Genomic DNA, 18,744 nt, shown 5'->3' with positions numbered 1-18,744 from the left:
TGAAGAGAGATTACAATCTAGCTGAGTTGCATAGGAAGGCAACAACCAGAAGGTTAAGCCACTTTTGGGAAAGCATTAGGTAGTGATGACAGGTGAACATGTTTTACTAGCACTAGAGAAGGCATTTGGTTGTACTGGAATCTTTTAGCGATATCAGAGGGTGTGAATACTTTGAGCATGTCCATGCAGTGGTGTGTTGTCAGGGCCAGCAGGGCCTTCTCTGCTAGCCCTAGAAAATTGAAAAGTGTAAAATGTTTTAATCATATTTAATTTGAACTATAATTACATTTTTACTGTACAAACAAGTTTCTTATTGGTATTATTGAGGTTTTACTTCACTTTCCTACTTTAAAAAGTGCCATAGACGCCTCTGGCGAGCAGCTCCACCTCAGGACCTGCTGTATAAATTAATTTACCCTCCAGTCAAAAATGCCGTGCAACAGGCCATGGTTGGCATCATAGACATATATAAAGAATAGAAGCCTCATGTACCTCTCTTGCCTATTGTCGCTGACAAGATTTAGGTCGGCCATCTTGGCCACCGTATTTCCTACGCCAGAGCAGCCAATGCCGGGTCTACTCTTTATATTATGTCTATGGTTGGCATGACTGACAGAATTATCAGCCAATCAAAATTAACATACAATGACAGTACGTTCCACTGGCCTTGCCACTGTAGTGAACATTTTGGTATTTACAAAATGGTAGCCACTTCAACTCCGGTTGACTTATCAAAATCGCATTTTTAAAAACACTCTTTCACAGATAATTTTTAAAAAAAGCACTAAAAATGGAAAATCCACACCAAACCTGGATTCACTAACACAGACGAGTAAGAACTTTGTAAAGCGCTTTAAAGTCTTTAACTATAAGCGCTACGAGTGGCTAACACAGCTAGCACTGAGCACAATAACCTGTGTTTAATACAAGTAATGCATGAGTGTTACTTTTCTATTACATTCTCATACAAACTTTACTTAATATTTTTTCTTTAAATTCTTCACATATGCTATTTGACCAGTATGAATTGATGTTGAGCTGAACTGGGGAACATAGAAAAGTTTTGCTAAATTGCTGGCTGTTGAATTATGTGCATTCTTTCCTGCACTGATAACAGTGCACATATACACAGTTATATGTGCACTGATATCACTGCATATCAGTGCAATGATATATGCATTGTTGGGCTCCATTGTTGCTTTTTTGGCATATTTTTATTTATTTGCATATTATTCAATACCTGTTGCTTGGTGTGTCACATAATTTTTGCATTGCCCTGCACGTGTGTATTGTTCAGGTATAGTTGACATCTATTGAAGGCCCTGACTAAAACCTCATGGCACGCCATCGTGTCCATATGTACACTCATCAAGGAAAATACGAAAAGCGTATGTGTTTATCTGTGCATACAGCCATTAATGAAAGGACAGAATGCTTATGAAGCCTCAGAGAATGGATACAATTCAACATTTAACACCAGGTTACTCACATTTACCTAAAACAAATAAAATATCCATTCCAAGGAAAAACTCAGACAAATTTTCACAGAAACATTACTTTATGGATATCTCATGAATATTTCATGACATCAGTTCATTGTCAGCTTTGTTCCAGCCAGACATTGTTAGGATGTATTCCACCTCATATTGTCCTATTATTAGCAATCTGGATGTTGAGTCTTCTGGTGTATTAGGATTCGGCTTTTGACGTTTTATCACAGCGTGAGAGTTTGAGCTGTGCAGCTCAGAGTCAGGATGGTGTGGCATTGAAGTGTATTTTTGTTGTTGACCTTTTGCCCTCATAAAGAATGTATTTGCCCACAGGGATCAGTGATATATATTCCATCTTGTTTCTCTTATCCTTTGTATCCTTTTGATTATAAAGGATAAGAGCAAAGACTGTGACATGGAGTTCCCAGAAACAGAAAGAAAAAAGATTCACGATAAACTTTTTTTCTTACAACATGTGACAAGCCCATCGTCCTATCAGCTCTCATGTTCCTCAAAGCTGCTAGATCATCCCAGCCAGCCAGGGAGGGAGGAAGAGTCCCACAGATCCCAGAATACACACCAGTACAAACATCCAGAGGAATATCCTGTCAATGACCATCGCCACGTACTTCCAGTCCTCCTTCACCTGGCAGAAAGGACAAAAAAAATACCTCAAAGGGATATTTCAAATTTCACACCACAACACTTTTCCGTTTAGCAGCTGGCAGTTTTCACCGTTGATTGATCTGTCTTGAATGGATGATGCTGTTTTTCAGCAAGAGGCCGCTTCCTTCTAAATGTCACTCAATCTTTGCCATGAAATATTCATGGTCAAATTATAGATGTCCTGCTGTTTTATGACTGGCGTCCTGTGTCTGTAGTTCATTGTAATGTAGTATTTCTGCTTTTTCCACTCTCAGGCAGCTGTTCTTCCTGTGTCGGATTTCCAGTGCTACTGGATGGAAAGCAGCCTATCACTGCTACATCACCAGCTGTATTTCCATTATAAATGTACACAAACAACACAACATCAAAAAAACACAACTTCGCAATTGCTGTCTTTCTATTACATAAGAAACACAATTAAAATCACAAACGTCAATACGTTTGTTCACGCATTACGTCATTAAAAAACACGCCTCCCGCCATCCTCCAACCACTTCCTGTCGTCTTCCTCGTGGTTTGCACCAGTGGCAACATCCAGTTGTTGATCATGAGACTTGAGTAATGCAAAAGAGTGTTTCCATTGCAGTTTTGCAAAATAAACCAATTTTGATACGGCCAAAAACACAGTTTTTTCAAAAATTGACAATTTCCATTAAGCGGATTTATTTTTGAAACGTCAAACTGCATGCACATACATTCTAATAAAAAGTTGTGTTTTAATTCTTCCATTTTCAATTCTTTACAAATTATATTACTAAATTTTTGCTTTTCTGGACACTTTAAAAATGTTATCCACAGTGCCGTGAGATTGTTGTTTATTTGAATTTTACAATTTTGAAATATTTTATAAAAAAACAAATTCTAATAGACAAAGATAACCATAAAATACAGAAAAAACAACTTTTAGCATGAAGGTTCCATTTTTGAAGAGAAAAAGCTTTTCAAACTAACCCGTTTCTGTGTGAAGAAATACTTTAGCCCCTAAATCTGAAAACTAAAGTTGGCATCAAGCATTTATGATAACACCAACTGGTTCATTTAAATCGTTGTGGTGAAGTTTAGACCCACTTTACTTTGGAGTTATGTTTTAACTCAGCATCCCTGTAGATGTTTTAAGTATGAGTCGCCAGTTCAATGCCATGACACTTCATCTTAATTGGATTAAAGTCTAGACTTTCTCCTAACTGACTTTAATCAGACTTCTCTACTTCAGGGATGGTATTGACTACTGATAACCAGAGTTGGATGGGAGCTTTCAACATTATAAGTAGACAATATTTCCCAGGAGAGTCTGTCTTTCTAAGAGCTTTGTAATTGCTGTCATTATGGGACTTTGTTAGGTGATGTAAGTATATGTTACTCCTTCAAATATGAAGGCGAGGGATTCAAGCTCAACTCCTGTTGTGTCTGTCTGCTACTATCAAGGGAGTAATTCTTTAGTCGTCCTCTTCTGTTGATAATGTTAGCTAAAAAAATGTGGAAACCTCATCAAACCTCGTCATTGAAGAAACCTCCGTCACTTTCAGATAATTTATCTGGCAACATATTGAGCACTTAATAGGAAAAAGAAAGAGTGACAAAGAGACAGATAAGATACATGACAGTGAGAACAATTTAATTTAGGTAACAGTCAGCTGTTAATGGCTCTAACATTAGCATCTGCTTCGTAGCTAGCTAAATTAAATATTAATATTTAAGGTTTTTTGGTCTGTTTTGCACCTGGCCATCTTATGTCAACATGTAAAAACATATAAAATGCTTTTTAATGCTTGTTATATTACGACTATGTCAGTATTAGACAAGCATAAAAGTTGTGATATATGTATATACCAGAACATTGTACACTGATTACAGATTCTTCTGATGTATCGCCTTGTGTCATGAGCTGGATGTATATTTACAACCCAACTCCTCCATAAAACTCAAGCCAAAAAGGTAAACTAAAGGTAAACTTTTAAGCAGCTATGAAATCTGAATGAAAGTCTAATCTTACTGTAAAAGGATCCTTATTTTTGTCATTACTGCTTCCAAATGAAGTTCCTCTTTGGTTTGTTTTCGAAAATGAAAGTATTTACCAAAGTATCCAATATCCTTAATCTGGGGTCGGTTTTAATTAGTTTTTATGAGTTGTTCTTTCCTGTAATCTGAGTTTTGAGTTTGAATGTCTTCGAAATTAAGACCAAAGTTTTAATAGCTTCATAAATTATGAAGATTTCAACAGTGAGTGCGGGCTAATAAGACTTGGAAGTATATTATTTAGCATTCTTTCAAGAAAAACATGCTAGACAGCAAATGCTAAAATAAATAAGTCTCAGTTAATTCTCAGCTAGAGGTCCTGATCATTCATTTCTTAAGAACCATAATGGGATAAAACTCAGTGCAGTATTTATGTTTATGTCAGCCACACACTCCACAAAGTTAATTTTATTATGTGCATCACAAAAACAGGTTTGGACATTGTCTTGTTGACTGAATCTGAGTCAATTAACGCTTTTTTCAAACTTTTTATGTCTATAACATATGACTCGCTCTTCACTCAGCTGTCATATCCCACAATGCAGCAGGAACACCTTTTTAAGATGTTCAGAACAAAATACTTCCGAAGCTGGCAGCGTTTTTGTCCACTCACCACTGAAATGTTGAACTCTCTTACGAGCCGTATAATATGGCTTTTGTTTGCACTGCAGCCTATCCAGGAGCCTGATTCATTTTCCTTGTCGCTGATTGGCTGTAACCCCAAGATTGGAGATGAGGAAGAATGTGGATGTTAGCTTCTGTGATAAAGCTAAAGACTGTTTCCATTGTGTGTTAAGGTTTGTTTGTTGCTTGAACTAAATAAATGGGGAGTGATAAGTGTTCTTAGAGGAGGTCTTGAGTATATTCAGTTTATTGTAGTTCCTGACCCCTGCAGATACCTGCCATACTGTGGCTGACCTACAGAAACTGGTTGGGACGAATTCTCTGCTGCAGTAAGAAAGAAAAGTTTTGGAGGAAAAATAGAAAGGATGCCCTATCCAGAATGTCATTGGTTAAGAAATGAAACTGCACTTTAACACTGCTGTTTTCAAGCCAAAACATGACTTTGATTTTATTAACTTTAATAAAGTATCTCCTGACGCCTATGCATAAATGAAATGGATCCAGATGAGGAGAAAAGAAATCCTGAATGAGACATGCCTAGTTAAAATGAAATCTCTTCTTTATGCTTTGGTTCTTTATGCTTTCTAATAGTGTATTTATGAGGCACACAGCAGAAAAAATGCACTATGGAAACTGCAGAGTTGTATTTCATATGATGAAGAAATTATTTTGAAGACGTGTATTATGGACATTTTTGTAGCATCAGAAACGAGACACACAGAAGTGATAATTCAGCAGCAAACACTGGCTTGTCTTTAAATTCTGTTGAAAATGTCTCAGTTGGTTTACAAGCAGATGGAGGCAGATGTCTTTCACTTTACATTGCAGAGAGGACATCCTTCTACCTTTCTCAGATCACAGTGTACTCAGCTATATCTCATCTCTAATGTGGAAGGCAGTGAGAATAACCTTTCACTGTAAACTTACATTTAGGATGTTTGAAGGAGAAAGAAACAGAAAGCTTGTCTTTAAAAGAGAACACTTAATGTCCTCAGTCTAATTTACTTACTGGAGTTCATAGTGTCCAACATTTTTCCATATATTTTGCTTCCAAAAAAGACAGATTTTGGTAATCTTTTAGCATCCCAACCTCTTCCCTCCCTGGCGGATCCATTTCATCCCACCCAGTAAGCCCGTTCCATTACTCCTTCCGCTTAATTCTTACTACCCACTTACCTCTCATCTCCCCAGCTCTCAGATCACTGACGCTCCGGATCCAGTGGTGCTAGAAATTACTTACATTTCACCAACTGTTCTGTTCATCAATAAATTTCACTTATCTGATTCCTCCATCTCCTGTTTGTGTTCTGCATGTGGGTTAAGCGAGTAGCGTCCACTATGACATTTACTTGATGCATAACTATAAGGTGCTAAGGTCTCTACCTTAACTATAAGCTAAAGTTGCCTGCTCTTTGTGCTCCTAACTGCTTATTTTATCACCAAGGTTTTTAGAGTTTCTATAAAAAAAAGTAAATTCTTATAACTTACTGAAAAGTCTGCATCCTCTGCTTTGAGATGGTCTGCGATGTATTGAACTCCCTCTATGGCTCGTTGCATAGCTGGAGAAATTGCTGGAATAGGAGTATCTTGTTGGGTGCTTGCTTCTTTGGTTGGCACTCTTGTTGGGGATTTGGCCAAGTGCTCCTTAGAGACCATTTCTTTCAGCTGCCTTGGAAACCCCAGTAAGCCATTGTCATGCAGACAGCAGTACTGGAAGCTCTGTGAGCGGCAGAGATGTTCAGATGTTGGTGGAGCCTGATCATGCTGGTTGCACATTTGCTCCGCGCTTTGGGAACGGCCGTTGAGGGACAGAGAACTTGGCTGCTCACTGGACAAGTTGTGAAGTGAGTCCAGAGCCAAAGTCGGAGGCAAAGACAACTGAGAGGCGCACATGGTTGCAGAGTTGTGTCTGCGTAGGGAATGCTTCTCTGTGAGGACCGAGTATTTGGCGGAGGCTGATCTGTGGAAGATGTTGGTGCTGAGCGGATGGTCATTACAGTGGTCTTCTCGGGAGGAAGAAGGTGGAGAAGGTGAGCAAACAAGGATTCTCGGACTGTCAGTGGGAGTTTTTGGGAGTGTGTTGTCTGTCTGCGTCATCTGTCTCAGCTCCATGTCCAGACCAATCCAAAAAGCCTGTGAGTTGTTTGTTGTGGAAATCATGGTCGGCCGGTGCATCATCTCGATGAGCTTCTTGCAGTGCTGTTTCGCTGTTCCCGGCGGACGTTTCATAAAGAGGACTCGAGGAACCAAGTCCAAGAAAACTCTGCGCACCCAATGAGGCATACCATGAGTTTTGGGCGACCGGTGATGCACATTCAACACAAAGACCGTGATTATGATGGAGAGTGTGACAAAGACCATGGTGAACAGCAGGTATTCACCAATCAGGGGGATCACCAGTGACGTGGATGGGATAATCTCTGTGATTAGCAAGAGAAACACGGTTAGGGACAGTAGAACCGAAATACATAAGGTGATCTTCTCTCCGCACTGGGATGGCAAATAAAAGACCAGAACAGTCAAACAGGAGATGAGCAGACAGGGGATGATCAAGTTGATGGTGTAGAACAAGGGAAGCCTCCGAATAATGAAGTAGTAAGTGATATCCGCATAGATCTCCGTACAACACTCGTACTTTTTTGTGTTGTACTTGCCCACTGCATTGACGATGACCCACTCGCCGCTCTCCCAGTAGTCCATCTGGTCCACATCTCTGGCCATGTTGATCAGGTCGATCTTGGCTCGGTCGTAGGTCCAGGAGCCAAACTTCATCTTGCAGCTCTGCTGGTCGAAGGGAAAAAATGTGACGTCTATGCTGCACGACGACTTGTAAATGGCTGGAGGCGTCCATTTTATTTGACCATCATAGAACAGGTGGGCTTTGGTGAGGTGAGTCACAGCAAAGTCGCCGTCTGCACTGAAAAAGAGAGGGGCATAAAGGAAAGACGTTTACGTCTCTGTCATGATGATAAAACATTGTGTGTGTTATGCTGACTGTTTCTGGAACATTGGTCAAAGTGCATTTTGGATTGGCTGAGGTTTTACCAATTCTCAACCACATGTCTACTGGATTTAAAAAAAAAGTATAATGGAAATGGCTCCATTGTTACACTTGAAATTTCATACAATAGGTCCAAATAATGGCAAAATTATTTATTTGTTTTTATTCATTTAAATAGGATTTGGTCTGATTGTGAATACAAATTTATTAGTGTTGAAGAAACAACACAATATATTGATGTTTGTAATTAAATTACTAATGCATATGACAAAATATTATAAAACTACAAATTAAGATATTGGGTTTAAATTTGTGTTGTTTGATAAGTATGCACAAAAAAACTCGTCTAAAGAAAAAAAAAGTTGTAGGTAAATAATTCATAAATGTTGTTTTGATGCCAGTTTTGATGACAGAGCTTTGATCTGGCAGAGCAGCAGCTGCTCAACTCTCCTTTCTTTAATTGTCTCCCTTTAGTTTATTTGGCTAATCTCTTTGTGGACACTAAAGCTTTCATTTCATTGCAGATTTGCCATCAAACACCTGAGCACCACACGCGCCCCATCATTTGAGTCATCTGAAGAGTGCATCTGTCAAAGTTTGAAAGCAACAGCTCATCCTATATAAGAGCATTTTATAGTATTAAAAACAAAAAAAATATGTTGTTGGTCTCCTGGTATCTTAGCCACAGCAAGCTTTTCTCTGCGTGATGGATTTTTTTATCTTAATCTTCTTCTTTATCTGTATTTCCATTACAAATGGGAGCAAAATTTTGTCTATCTTCTGCTATAGTCAAAAGACATAATTTTGCAATCGCAGCATCTCCATTAAACAAGAAATGCAATTCAAATCAGACAATGAATAAGTTTGTTCACGCAATAAGCCATTAAAAATGTGCTGCACCATCATCACCATCCTCCTCCAACCATTTCCTGTTATCTTGTTCTTGGTTTGTGCCAGAGGTAACATCTGGTTATTGATCATGTGACTAAGTGCAGCTAAATTACAGCACTCCCGACCAAAAGCAATCAAGCAGAGCCAGAGGGAGGGTCTTAACGCTGTCAATCAGGCTCATGTACAAGCAACTTAATGTGTTAATGGCACAGAAATGACTTACTGTTGCAATAAAACGGTTTATTTATTGTTATTTGTGGCCATGCTAACTTCAGTGCCAAGACCCGCCTCCTAGCTCTTATTGTTTGGTTCTAATTGGGAGAAGGCAGAAGATCTTGATATTTTTCACAAATTATCTGTATCACAACATATTGATAGTTTTAACAAATGTGTTAATATATTTTGAAGTTAGTTGAATAGGTGTTTGGTTTGTCCTCACTGAGAAATCCCTATTGCTTTTTAAAACTAAAAATAAGGATTGAAATATTATGAAGAAAATCTTCAAAATGGTTGACCTGCTCAATTAAAACTGCAATTATGTGTAAACAACACTGTGTTTTTTGTTCATGGAGTAGTTTTTTAAAATTTAGTTAACTTCCCTGATTTTGAACCCGTTTCACTGCAGACACCATAACTGCTGCTGCCACCTTAGACACAGCCAATTAAAGTTCATTCCTCACTCCTAACAGTGCGTATTACTTTCTAAGCTTTTCCATTAAAGTTGACCTGGTTCGCATTCATTTCCACCAAATTACTTCACGAAACGGGCAAAAGACAAGGAAAGAGATCCATCACGTTTTCCTCCCTTTGCGCCATCTGTGTGGAGTTAAGTCGTCAAAATCCGGAAGTGGCTTGACGCATGATTTTGAAAATGGTGACAGAGAAGTGGTTCTAGATTATCTGCTGAAACTGATCCAAACTTGTTGTAGAGGACGATATCAGGTCTCCAGATGATCTCTGATGGGATGCGTATTGACGTGACGTTTTCGTATTCCTCCGGGTTCCAACGGAGTTTGTAGTCGTTCCATTCCTGCAGAAAAACATGTTATGTTCATGCATTGCAGTTTTATATCAGCATTTATCTGGTTCTCTCATAATCTCTTACTTGCTTAACCCACACGTTTGTCGTCATCATCTGGTTCTTCTCATCCTTTTAATAGAAAGGAAAGTAGTTATTGCAGCTTAAACTTCCTTCATAGATAAATACATCAGTATTTCCAGAGGTTCATTGTGTAACACACCAAGAAAATAAAAATATCAGCTTCCTGCAGAAGCGCCCTGCTATTTTTCTGGCAAGCTGCTTTCTCCAGCTCTTCCCCAGCAGCCTGTAAGATGTTGCAGTCAGTGAATACACTCCATAGGAAAAGACAACTTCAGCTGGAGTTGACACTCACAACCAGGCATTTGGAGCAAGCACTGTCAGCTAACCGAATGTCAAAAAAAAGAGGACATTTTTCCCCGAAAGTAAGGCAGGGTGCATAATGTATAAGGTCTTTTAAGCAAACTGTGTGCATATATACAACTGTGTTGCATGCATATATGAAAATAAAATACACATGGATGTGTTGGAAACTGTGAATGAAGATATTTTGGCAAGACATAATGTGACTGGATATCTGTTTGAATGACAGCTGTGAATATTTACTGCGTGCATTAGCATTATCTGGCAACTGGATTTAATTTGGTGGAAACTAATAGAATCTCCTTTGTTGTGGTTTCATTTCCGCTGATAGGTGATCTGTCTCAAAATGTGTTTTACTTTCTCGATGACGGTTTGTGCTGGCTGTAATGAGTCTGGATAAACAGAAGGATTGCAACTGAAAAGACACATTAATGCTGCAAAGGAACATAATGGCAAACCACAAGCCCCCCATGCAGTGTGATTTACTGTGGAAGCTAATCTGCTAATTAGCTATGGAGCTTTCAAATGTGTTACCAGTACAATTTAGCCAATATAGAAATATATGCCAAAAATAAAAAAGTTACTGCAGATGCTACAGTATACAATTGTTTATCAATGTTTATACATGCCAGCAGAGGTGGAAAGAGTAAATAATGTAGGCTACTCGTGTAAGTGTCAATAAAATAAGTTTATTCTTGAAAAAATGTATGTTTATTTCTAAAAGATAAAATAATGTATTTTAAGTTGTTTTGTTCACGTTTTAAGATTTGTGTTAAATGATTGTATTTTATTTCGTGTCAAATTATTTTTTGTCGAAAGTTATCACAAGATTTGTGTACATGTGTGAGGCTGCGATACTTAAATAAACAGAAGAAGCAGAAGCCTGGAACAGAGCTATGTGTAGCAGCCTCGTGTCTTGTTGTTGTCAGGTATTTTGTAGTTATGTTTGCAATGTTTTGTGAATTTATTGGTTATGGTGTTTTTATGGTGTTTTAATTGCTTAATATTTTGGTTTAGAGTGAACAACGACAAATTAATCGTTAAAGACCTCCGAAGTGGCAGGCGGCCACGAGGTAACGATTGTCAAAGCACGTGTCATCTGTCTGTTTGTAAATGTATCTATGTCTAAAGCTTTGTCTTTTATTTCTGTAGTTTTCACGGCATTTAATAAAGAGCCCATCTTAAGGAAGCTGTGCCAGAGTTGTCACTTTGGAGCTACAACTCAAGTAAAACTACAGTTATTTTTGATTTTAAAAAATTCTGCAAATTTCATTAAATTTTTACTTTAGTTGCTTTATGATGAGCAAAACAAAGTTCAGTTCATCACAAAGGAAATGAGAACATATTGGTCTCAAACTGTTTTTATTTAAATGAGCACATTTATAAATAAAAAGCAACACAAAATATTACGTGCATTTTTAATGGACATTTGGAGTCGGTTATTTAAAACTATTAAATAGGAGTAACAAACAGCAGCTGACATAAGATATTGGAAATTAGTTTTAAATAACCAACTCCAAACTATGCCTGATTTTCTGTTTTCAGTTTTAATCAATACAGATTATAATCACAAGTACCTGATAAAATTGAGTAACATTTGTTGTTAAAATATTAAACTTTACAATGTATGATAAATCTGTTGCCTTTTTTTATACTTAGAGTTAAATTGATGCCATAAGTACAGTAAGATGTTTTCTTTTTGTCAGAAGTTAATGTGAAATAAACTTGATGGGTTTTTGTTATTCTGTCTTCCATTGATGCAACACCATGACATCTTATTGAAAAAAAAAATTAAATGTAACAGAGTAACTTTACTCAAAACAAATTCAAGTTAAAGTAAATGGTCAGGTTTTGTAAACAACTTAAAGGACAAATTAGACAAATTGTAATTACATCAATAAATGTAAATGTAACTTATTACTTTCCACCCTGTATGACAGAAAATATAATTTTTCCACACTGGGAATTGCTTCTACATTCTGCGTTATCCATACAGGTAGCCCATAGGACAGTAAAATATTAATGTTTTTATTTGTTTTGGTTCGCACAATGAGTCTCTGATGATTTTCGTCATAGTACCGACAAGAATTTAAAACTACTTTCTCCCCTGGTCTTTAGTAAAAAACCATAAGTCGTTTCTACTGCTAGCACTAATGTGTGTTTGCTTTGTTTGAATTTACCCAGAATGCCATGTTCTGTGGGTGAAAGCCCAGTTGCTTGGAAACTTTAGCTTTGAGGAGGAGCATCATCCATGGAGATTGAAGAATTTCTCAAACATGCATGAGAGAATCAAATAATCGCTCTAGGTTTGTTTTTGATGATGGAATAACATTCTAAAATAATGGAAAGCTCAGAAAAGTTGATTTTATATAAACTGCCTCCTTAACTGTTTTGAAAATGTGGAGTCAGAAAGCAGTTCAGAAGAACTGTAACACAGCTGCTTGGTTTCACTCACCACATCAATTAGCTGAGCAATAGACAAGCCGAAGTGGACTAGCACCGTGTCTGAAGTGTTTTGCACAGGCCGAGAGAGCTTATTGTAATGCGCAAACAGATTCTGAAGAAGCCTCTCTTCAGCATGGGCACGAGGTCCAACTTGGGAGTACACTGAAGGAAAAGAAGACATAAAAAATCAATAGAGAAAACTTTGACTTTCTGCTATGCATGTGCAAATTTCTTGCAAGGAGTTTCTGTTTTCATATTCATGCTTGAAATAGAGTAATCTCGCATTGATTCGAATGCATATTGCTTTTTTTTTACAACACATTTATCCTCTGTGAATTTAGCTGATGTGGCTCCGCTGAAGAACACAGACTGTAATGTGGAGGGAGGGTGACCTCTATTATACAGGTGGCCTGTGGTTACATGAGACAGTATCTGGGAGAGGAGACAAAGGGAGGCAGGCAGGAAAAGCAAAAGTGGACAGATGAGTGTTTCAGTCAAAATGCCTCTCTGCCTCCTCTATTCCATTTTCATTGGAAATTATTAGATTTTTTTTTTTTTTTGGTTTTTGATATTTCATTATGTTTGCCCAAAATACATTTTTCATTGTCTCGTCTTTCCTTATTTGAACTCATTGTGCAAAAATATCAATTGTACCAGAGCTCAGGGAGATTTTTCTGTCTCTAACAGTTAGCTTAGTGACCTGAAGGAACAGGAAGGAAAACCTTCAGAAAGTATTCACACCCTTTAATCTTTCCTACATTTTCCTACATTATGTATCACAGATAAATCAGAGTATTGTTTTTCTCAGAGAACTACACACTCTGTAACTCCCTTGCAAAAATAAACCTTTACAATTTTCTAAGTTAAAAGCTTGTGAATCCAGTGTTTTTAAACATTCAGGCATGACAGCTGTTTTTCAGTGTTTTGTTTTTTGTTTTTTACAATTTTATAGATAATGTAAATGCAACTAGTGTTTCTCTGTTAGCTATTCTTTGGAGCGTGGGACTGAGAAGTAGCTTGTATGATAAGCTCAGCTGTTCCACCAGGTGTTTGCTAACTGCACACAGGTTTGTTTTTGGTAACAATATAAGAAAAAGTTGATTTTACATAATTACACCCCAGCTCCTGTTAAAGAGAAATATACTTTGATCCATTTTAAACAAAACAGGAAGTGGAAAAAAACCAAACTTGAAACAGTTAGGTTGTGTGAATACTTTCAGGATTTATTTTACCAGGTGTGTTTGAACATCATGAATTAAGATGTTTGTATTAACTCGTGTTTCCAGATTGGTGATACAGGTGTTGGCATCACTGTGCCTCGCTCACATCTGCTGCCCACTCAATCAAAACTGATGGACTGTCCTTTGGCTGGCTGAAGACTGGCTTCTGCCATTTTGAAAGGATTTGGATCAATACCTTATTAAACTGATATGTCTTTTTACCCACACCTCTCCACCATAACCCAACCCTTCGATTGCTGTTTGAACCTGAGTCTGTTTGACAAGTCCAGACGCATGATAACTTGAAATGTTTGTGCATGTTCTGATGGAAAAACTGATGTTTTTTGGGGTTTTTTTCTTATGCATGCCGGGTCGGAGACATGCGGGTTGATGTGTTTATTAAAGAAGTGATGTTTCAGATGACTACAAAGCTGCCTTGCAGCTAATGGAATTAGATGGGAGAGCTCCTGTCCTGACAGTGTGTGTGGGACTGATCAAGATTTGTTTATTGTGACATTCTGTAAATCTTGGCTCTTTCTGATCACCGTGGCACCAGCAGCAAAACAGGACATATTACTTCTAGGCTAGGCAAATGCATATATATATTATTTAATAAAGCTCCAGCAATAGTGGTTGCCCTAATTTAATTAAAAACCAAAACTGTAGAAAACACATTTTGTGTTCTTAAGGTTGTGCTTTTGTCAGAGATTATGAATCATATTGGGAGTTTAGCCTTCAGTGCTAAAGTCCTTACTCTCTTAATGAATAGCTGGACTGTAAAAAGATGACTTGGATTAGAAGAAAATTGAAAGAAGGGTTAAATTAAATTTTTTAGAAAGACAAGTCCCTCTGCTGCCTTGTTGATACATATAAATATTTTTTCTACAGTTAACTAGGGACAAAAATACATAGACAACATTGATATTCACTGGGGTAACGCACAGATACATAAAAACCTTGAATACTTGAAAACCCCTCTAAAAACACTTTTACTTGTCTATTTTATTGGTTCAAACACCAAATATACCTAAATATACATTAGTACACAGTGGAAACCATCTTAGGGTTAACATTTACAGTCTTCTTTACTTCAACTCTTAGCTCTACATCCAATCAGCACCAAGAAAACAAATGCTGGTCCTGGATTGGCTGCTTTGCAAATGCCAGCCAACAGCATCAAGTAACGCTATGTTCAGGTGTTTCACCTTCCCAAGTTACATTTTCTCTTGAATATTTTGATTTGAGCTACAAAAAAATTCAAAAAATGTGGGTTTATGGAGAATTTTTGGGAGTCACATTCAGAGGAAAAATCTGCACATAGGTGAATTCATGAATACTGAATCATTTAATAGTCAGGGTACACTGTCAAGAAAAATGAAATGTAAGCAATGTTTGGTGATTAATAGCAAATCATTAAGAATCAGCAACTGGAGTGCTTTCTCTGTTGAGGCATTTCATTTTGAATATTGTCATCTAAACTAAATAAGTATATTTTGTCAGTAATAAGAGTATGATCCCAAGCACTGTCAGATAGTGATAAAGTAACAAAGTGATGTAATACGATTCAATGCTATTTAAAACACAGTGATATGATTAAACAATGCGATGTATGTTATGATCATTGATTGTTTTCACTTTGGTTTTCTATTTTTTGTATTTGGATCACTTCTGAATTCATTTAAAAGGAAGTGATGAAAAGGAACTGTGTTTTAGTTCATCCTCTGTCAGTGTTAGTGTATTTCCCTCTTGGTTTGTAGTTTCCTTTCTGCCTATCTCAGTATCGTATAGTACTATAGTAATTAGTATCAGCATCTCCTCTCCCAGCTGTTCCACATTCCTCTGATTAGCTCACCTGGATCCAGGTAAAAGTCCACTACTTACTCATTATGTAAGCTAAAAAACATGACTATATAATTCTGATACACTGTGATATAAAGATAACTAATATGGTTATTTGAAGCAATGCAATACAATACAGTATTTAATATGATACAATATAAATGCCTGTTATTACATGATACTATGACATACAATCTGGTTCAGTGTGATACACGATCTGATACAAAGTGATATGTGATACATTACTGTATGATGTAACGCCCTGACACAATACAATATATGATTTGATACGATATATGTTATATGACTGTATATAATTTGACACAATAAAGCAATCTCTTGTGATATAATACAAAAATAATGTAATGACATATATAATAATCCAATACAGTGATTTACATGCATACAGAGCAATATGATAGTAAGTAATGTGATGTAATCTCATGTATGATATAATATAATGTGATATAATGCATAACTATGCATTGATATGATACAATTTGATACTCTGTGATGTGGCAATGAAATTTGATACAACGGGATATGATGCGATGTAATATGATATGGTGTGGTGTGATTATTATATGCAAGGAAACAGGATGTGATAACTGGGATGCAATAAAATACATGATGGCATATTCTGTACTATGTGATATAATTACAAAATAAAACAACAAAACAGAAAGCCATACTATTATATGTTATTACGTGATGCAATGCAAAGATTCATTGTTAAGTTCCTTTTTCTCTGCCTCTCTTTTTGTATGTTTGTTTTTCTGTCCCTTTAATATTTTTGGACAGTAATCTACATTACCAGAGGAAATCAGGGATGATACAGCTGAGGAAATGAAGTAGCTTACCTCTTGGAGTTGCAGTAATGAAAACCAAGCACAGGCAGGTGTGTATTTCCATTGTGGCTCCAGCAGTTTCCATCAGTGTCCCTGAACTTTCCTCTTAACTTCTTTTGGATTTCAGACGTGGCGGTCGCTCATCCTGAAGGCTTAAACAGCTTAAAACTCTGTTAGCTCTCCTCAGAGCAGCTTCAACAGCCGGAGGGACGGAGAGAAATCATAATCATGTCAGTGTGTGAGTGTCCAGTTATCCTCAGGGCTCCATCTGTCCATCGCTGCAGCTGCTTGTTGTTTTTTATATATATATATTTACAGCTGATCAAATGACCAGAGTCATGGAAAGTAGCCTCTCTGAAGCTAACTCTGAAAAGTCTCTCCTCATTCTTCTGGAGTCCTTCATCCAAGTGTAGCTCATCCTTCTCCTCCTTTTCTACATCATTCCCTCCCTCACTTCTCATCTCTCCGCCTCCTCACCTTGTCCCCCTCCCCCTGTCGCTCTCTCTCTCTCAGAGAAAAATACACCTTCTCTGTCCATCCCTTGCCTTCTCTTTCCCTTCTCTTTTTTTGCCTCTTCTTTGCTTTTTTTCTATCCAGTGGCTGTCTTATGACAGCCATGGATGGTGTGAAGGTGAGGAAAACCACATTGAGATCCCTAATGAGAATATACAGCATACATGAGCGCTGTGCAGTGTTTTCTGTAGGTGAGGACTGTTACAGTATGTGTGCAGCTTGCTACCTGTCAAGGTCCAGTGTGGTAAAAAAAAACAAAGTGAAAGTGAGTCATAGCACATCTGTGCTCTTCAGGTTCTTCTCTATTTTGATTCCCAGAAGTAAATCTCCTCCCAGTCCTCCGCCACCTTAACCCCAACCTGACCCTCACCTGCTGCCAGTTTTACTACCATGCTGGTCTTAATGGGGGAGTATTATGTAAAATCAACTTTTTGAGTTTTACATCATATTATAATCTTATTCCCTCATCATAGAAAAACAAAATAAAAAAATAATCTCCTCTGGCAACCATTCAGCTGGTTGTTAAAGGGGCAGTATTATGTGTTTTCCAGACACATAGGGCCATTTGTAGCATAATCGAGTAAATATATTACCTTCAGTTGTTCTAAATATAAGGATCCAATGAACTGATGGTGGGAGTCGCTGGGGAGGAGAGCTCTGTGAGGCAGAGGGAGAAGCCTCTGTTTTTCTGAGCTGAAAACGGCTCACAGGAGGAGCTTTGTTCTCCAAGGCAGTGCTAGGTCCAACCAGGCGTTTTAAACGACTGAATGGTTGCCATGGAGATTAAAGGATTTCTCAAACATGCATGAAAGAATCAAAGCAACACTCTGATGAGGGAATAACATTATAACACGATCAAAAGCTTTAAAAAGTTAATTTAACATAATATTGTCCCTTTAAAGGGTTAACAGAGGAAGAATGTTGTGTTTCCTGTTGCTTTAAGAGTAGAAGCTTCTTAACGCAACAGAGGCCAAATTTCAAGGCATTAAATAAGTCAAATTTCTTTTCAAGTCATATTTGATATATATAGCATTTTTATAACTGCAGGTAACATAGTAACATATGATTGAGCTTTAAAATGTCACTATGTGGTTGGAAAACACAAAGCACTGCCCCTTTAAAAAACTGATTTCTCTTTCTTTTTGCACGTCAGCAGAGTTCAGCACCAAGGCTGGTCGTCTCTTTTCTTTAGTATGTGTTTACTTTTATTGCACTTTTTCTTTCTAATGTTCCCTCAGGTATAGGAGCAGGACATGTTTTGATGTTGTAAAGGAAACAGGAAACCTTGACTCCTCAGTCATGAAGACAGCTTTTTGAGCAGACACAACTACATGATTGAAAGAAACAAAGGAGTTCTGGGAGGAGACTTTTCTTGCTGTCGTAGGTGGGGTTTTTTGTCAGATCCGCTTCCTTTCAGTGTGCTGCATGCCCACGAAGTGAAGTGCACTCCACAGTGCAGTGCACACATTGGTTACTTAAAGTCTTCTTTTCTCTGGGGATAACTAACTCTGACCAAACAAAATAGAGGCTTTTTTGTGCAGATATGTTTGCTCCATCTGTGATGATTTCTGTTTATTCGGCTGAGAGTCTTGCAGGAATTTGTAAGTGGGACAGCAGAGGGACTAGAGGAAATCTCACTCTAGCTGTAAGGCCAGGGTGCACAAATAGGCCAACCAGCCTATTGGTTGACACGTTAGTTTATCTTCCACCCACATGTCGGCACACACATACAAAAGCTCAGATGAGAAGATCCATCTGTGCTGTGATTCTAAAAACGAGGATGCCACCG

At 37.7% G+C, this 18,744-nt stretch overlaps 1 protein-coding gene across 1 annotated transcript; it reads right to left on the bottom strand.

Moving 5' to 3' along the window:
- Nucleotides 1-1,539: 1,539 nt before the first annotated feature.
- On the bottom strand, nt 1,540-16,867 carry LOC102232216 (neuronal acetylcholine receptor subunit alpha-2-like). The gene is made up of 6 exons (XM_014471964.2): nt 16,455-16,867; nt 12,546-12,697; nt 9,794-9,838; nt 9,609-9,718; nt 6,285-7,713; nt 1,540-2,136 (listed from the first exon to the last, which is right to left on the bottom strand). Exons 1-6 carry the CDS (start codon nt 16,525-16,527, stop codon nt 2,011-2,013), a joined length of 1,935 nt encoding a protein of 644 aa, XP_014327450.1. The 5' UTR covers nt 16,528-16,867; the 3' UTR covers nt 1,540-2,010.
- Between the last annotated feature and the right edge of the window lie 1,877 nt (nt 16,868-18,744).

The sequence above is a fragment of the Xiphophorus maculatus genome, chromosome 1, assembly GCF_002775205.1.
Source record: "Xiphophorus maculatus strain JP 163 A chromosome 1, X_maculatus-5.0-male, whole genome shotgun sequence".
NCBI lineage: Eukaryota > Metazoa > Chordata > Actinopteri > Cyprinodontiformes > Poeciliidae > Xiphophorus > Xiphophorus maculatus.
Note: the sequence above shows the minus strand (reverse complement) of the source record. Positions and strands in the feature narration are given on the sequence as shown.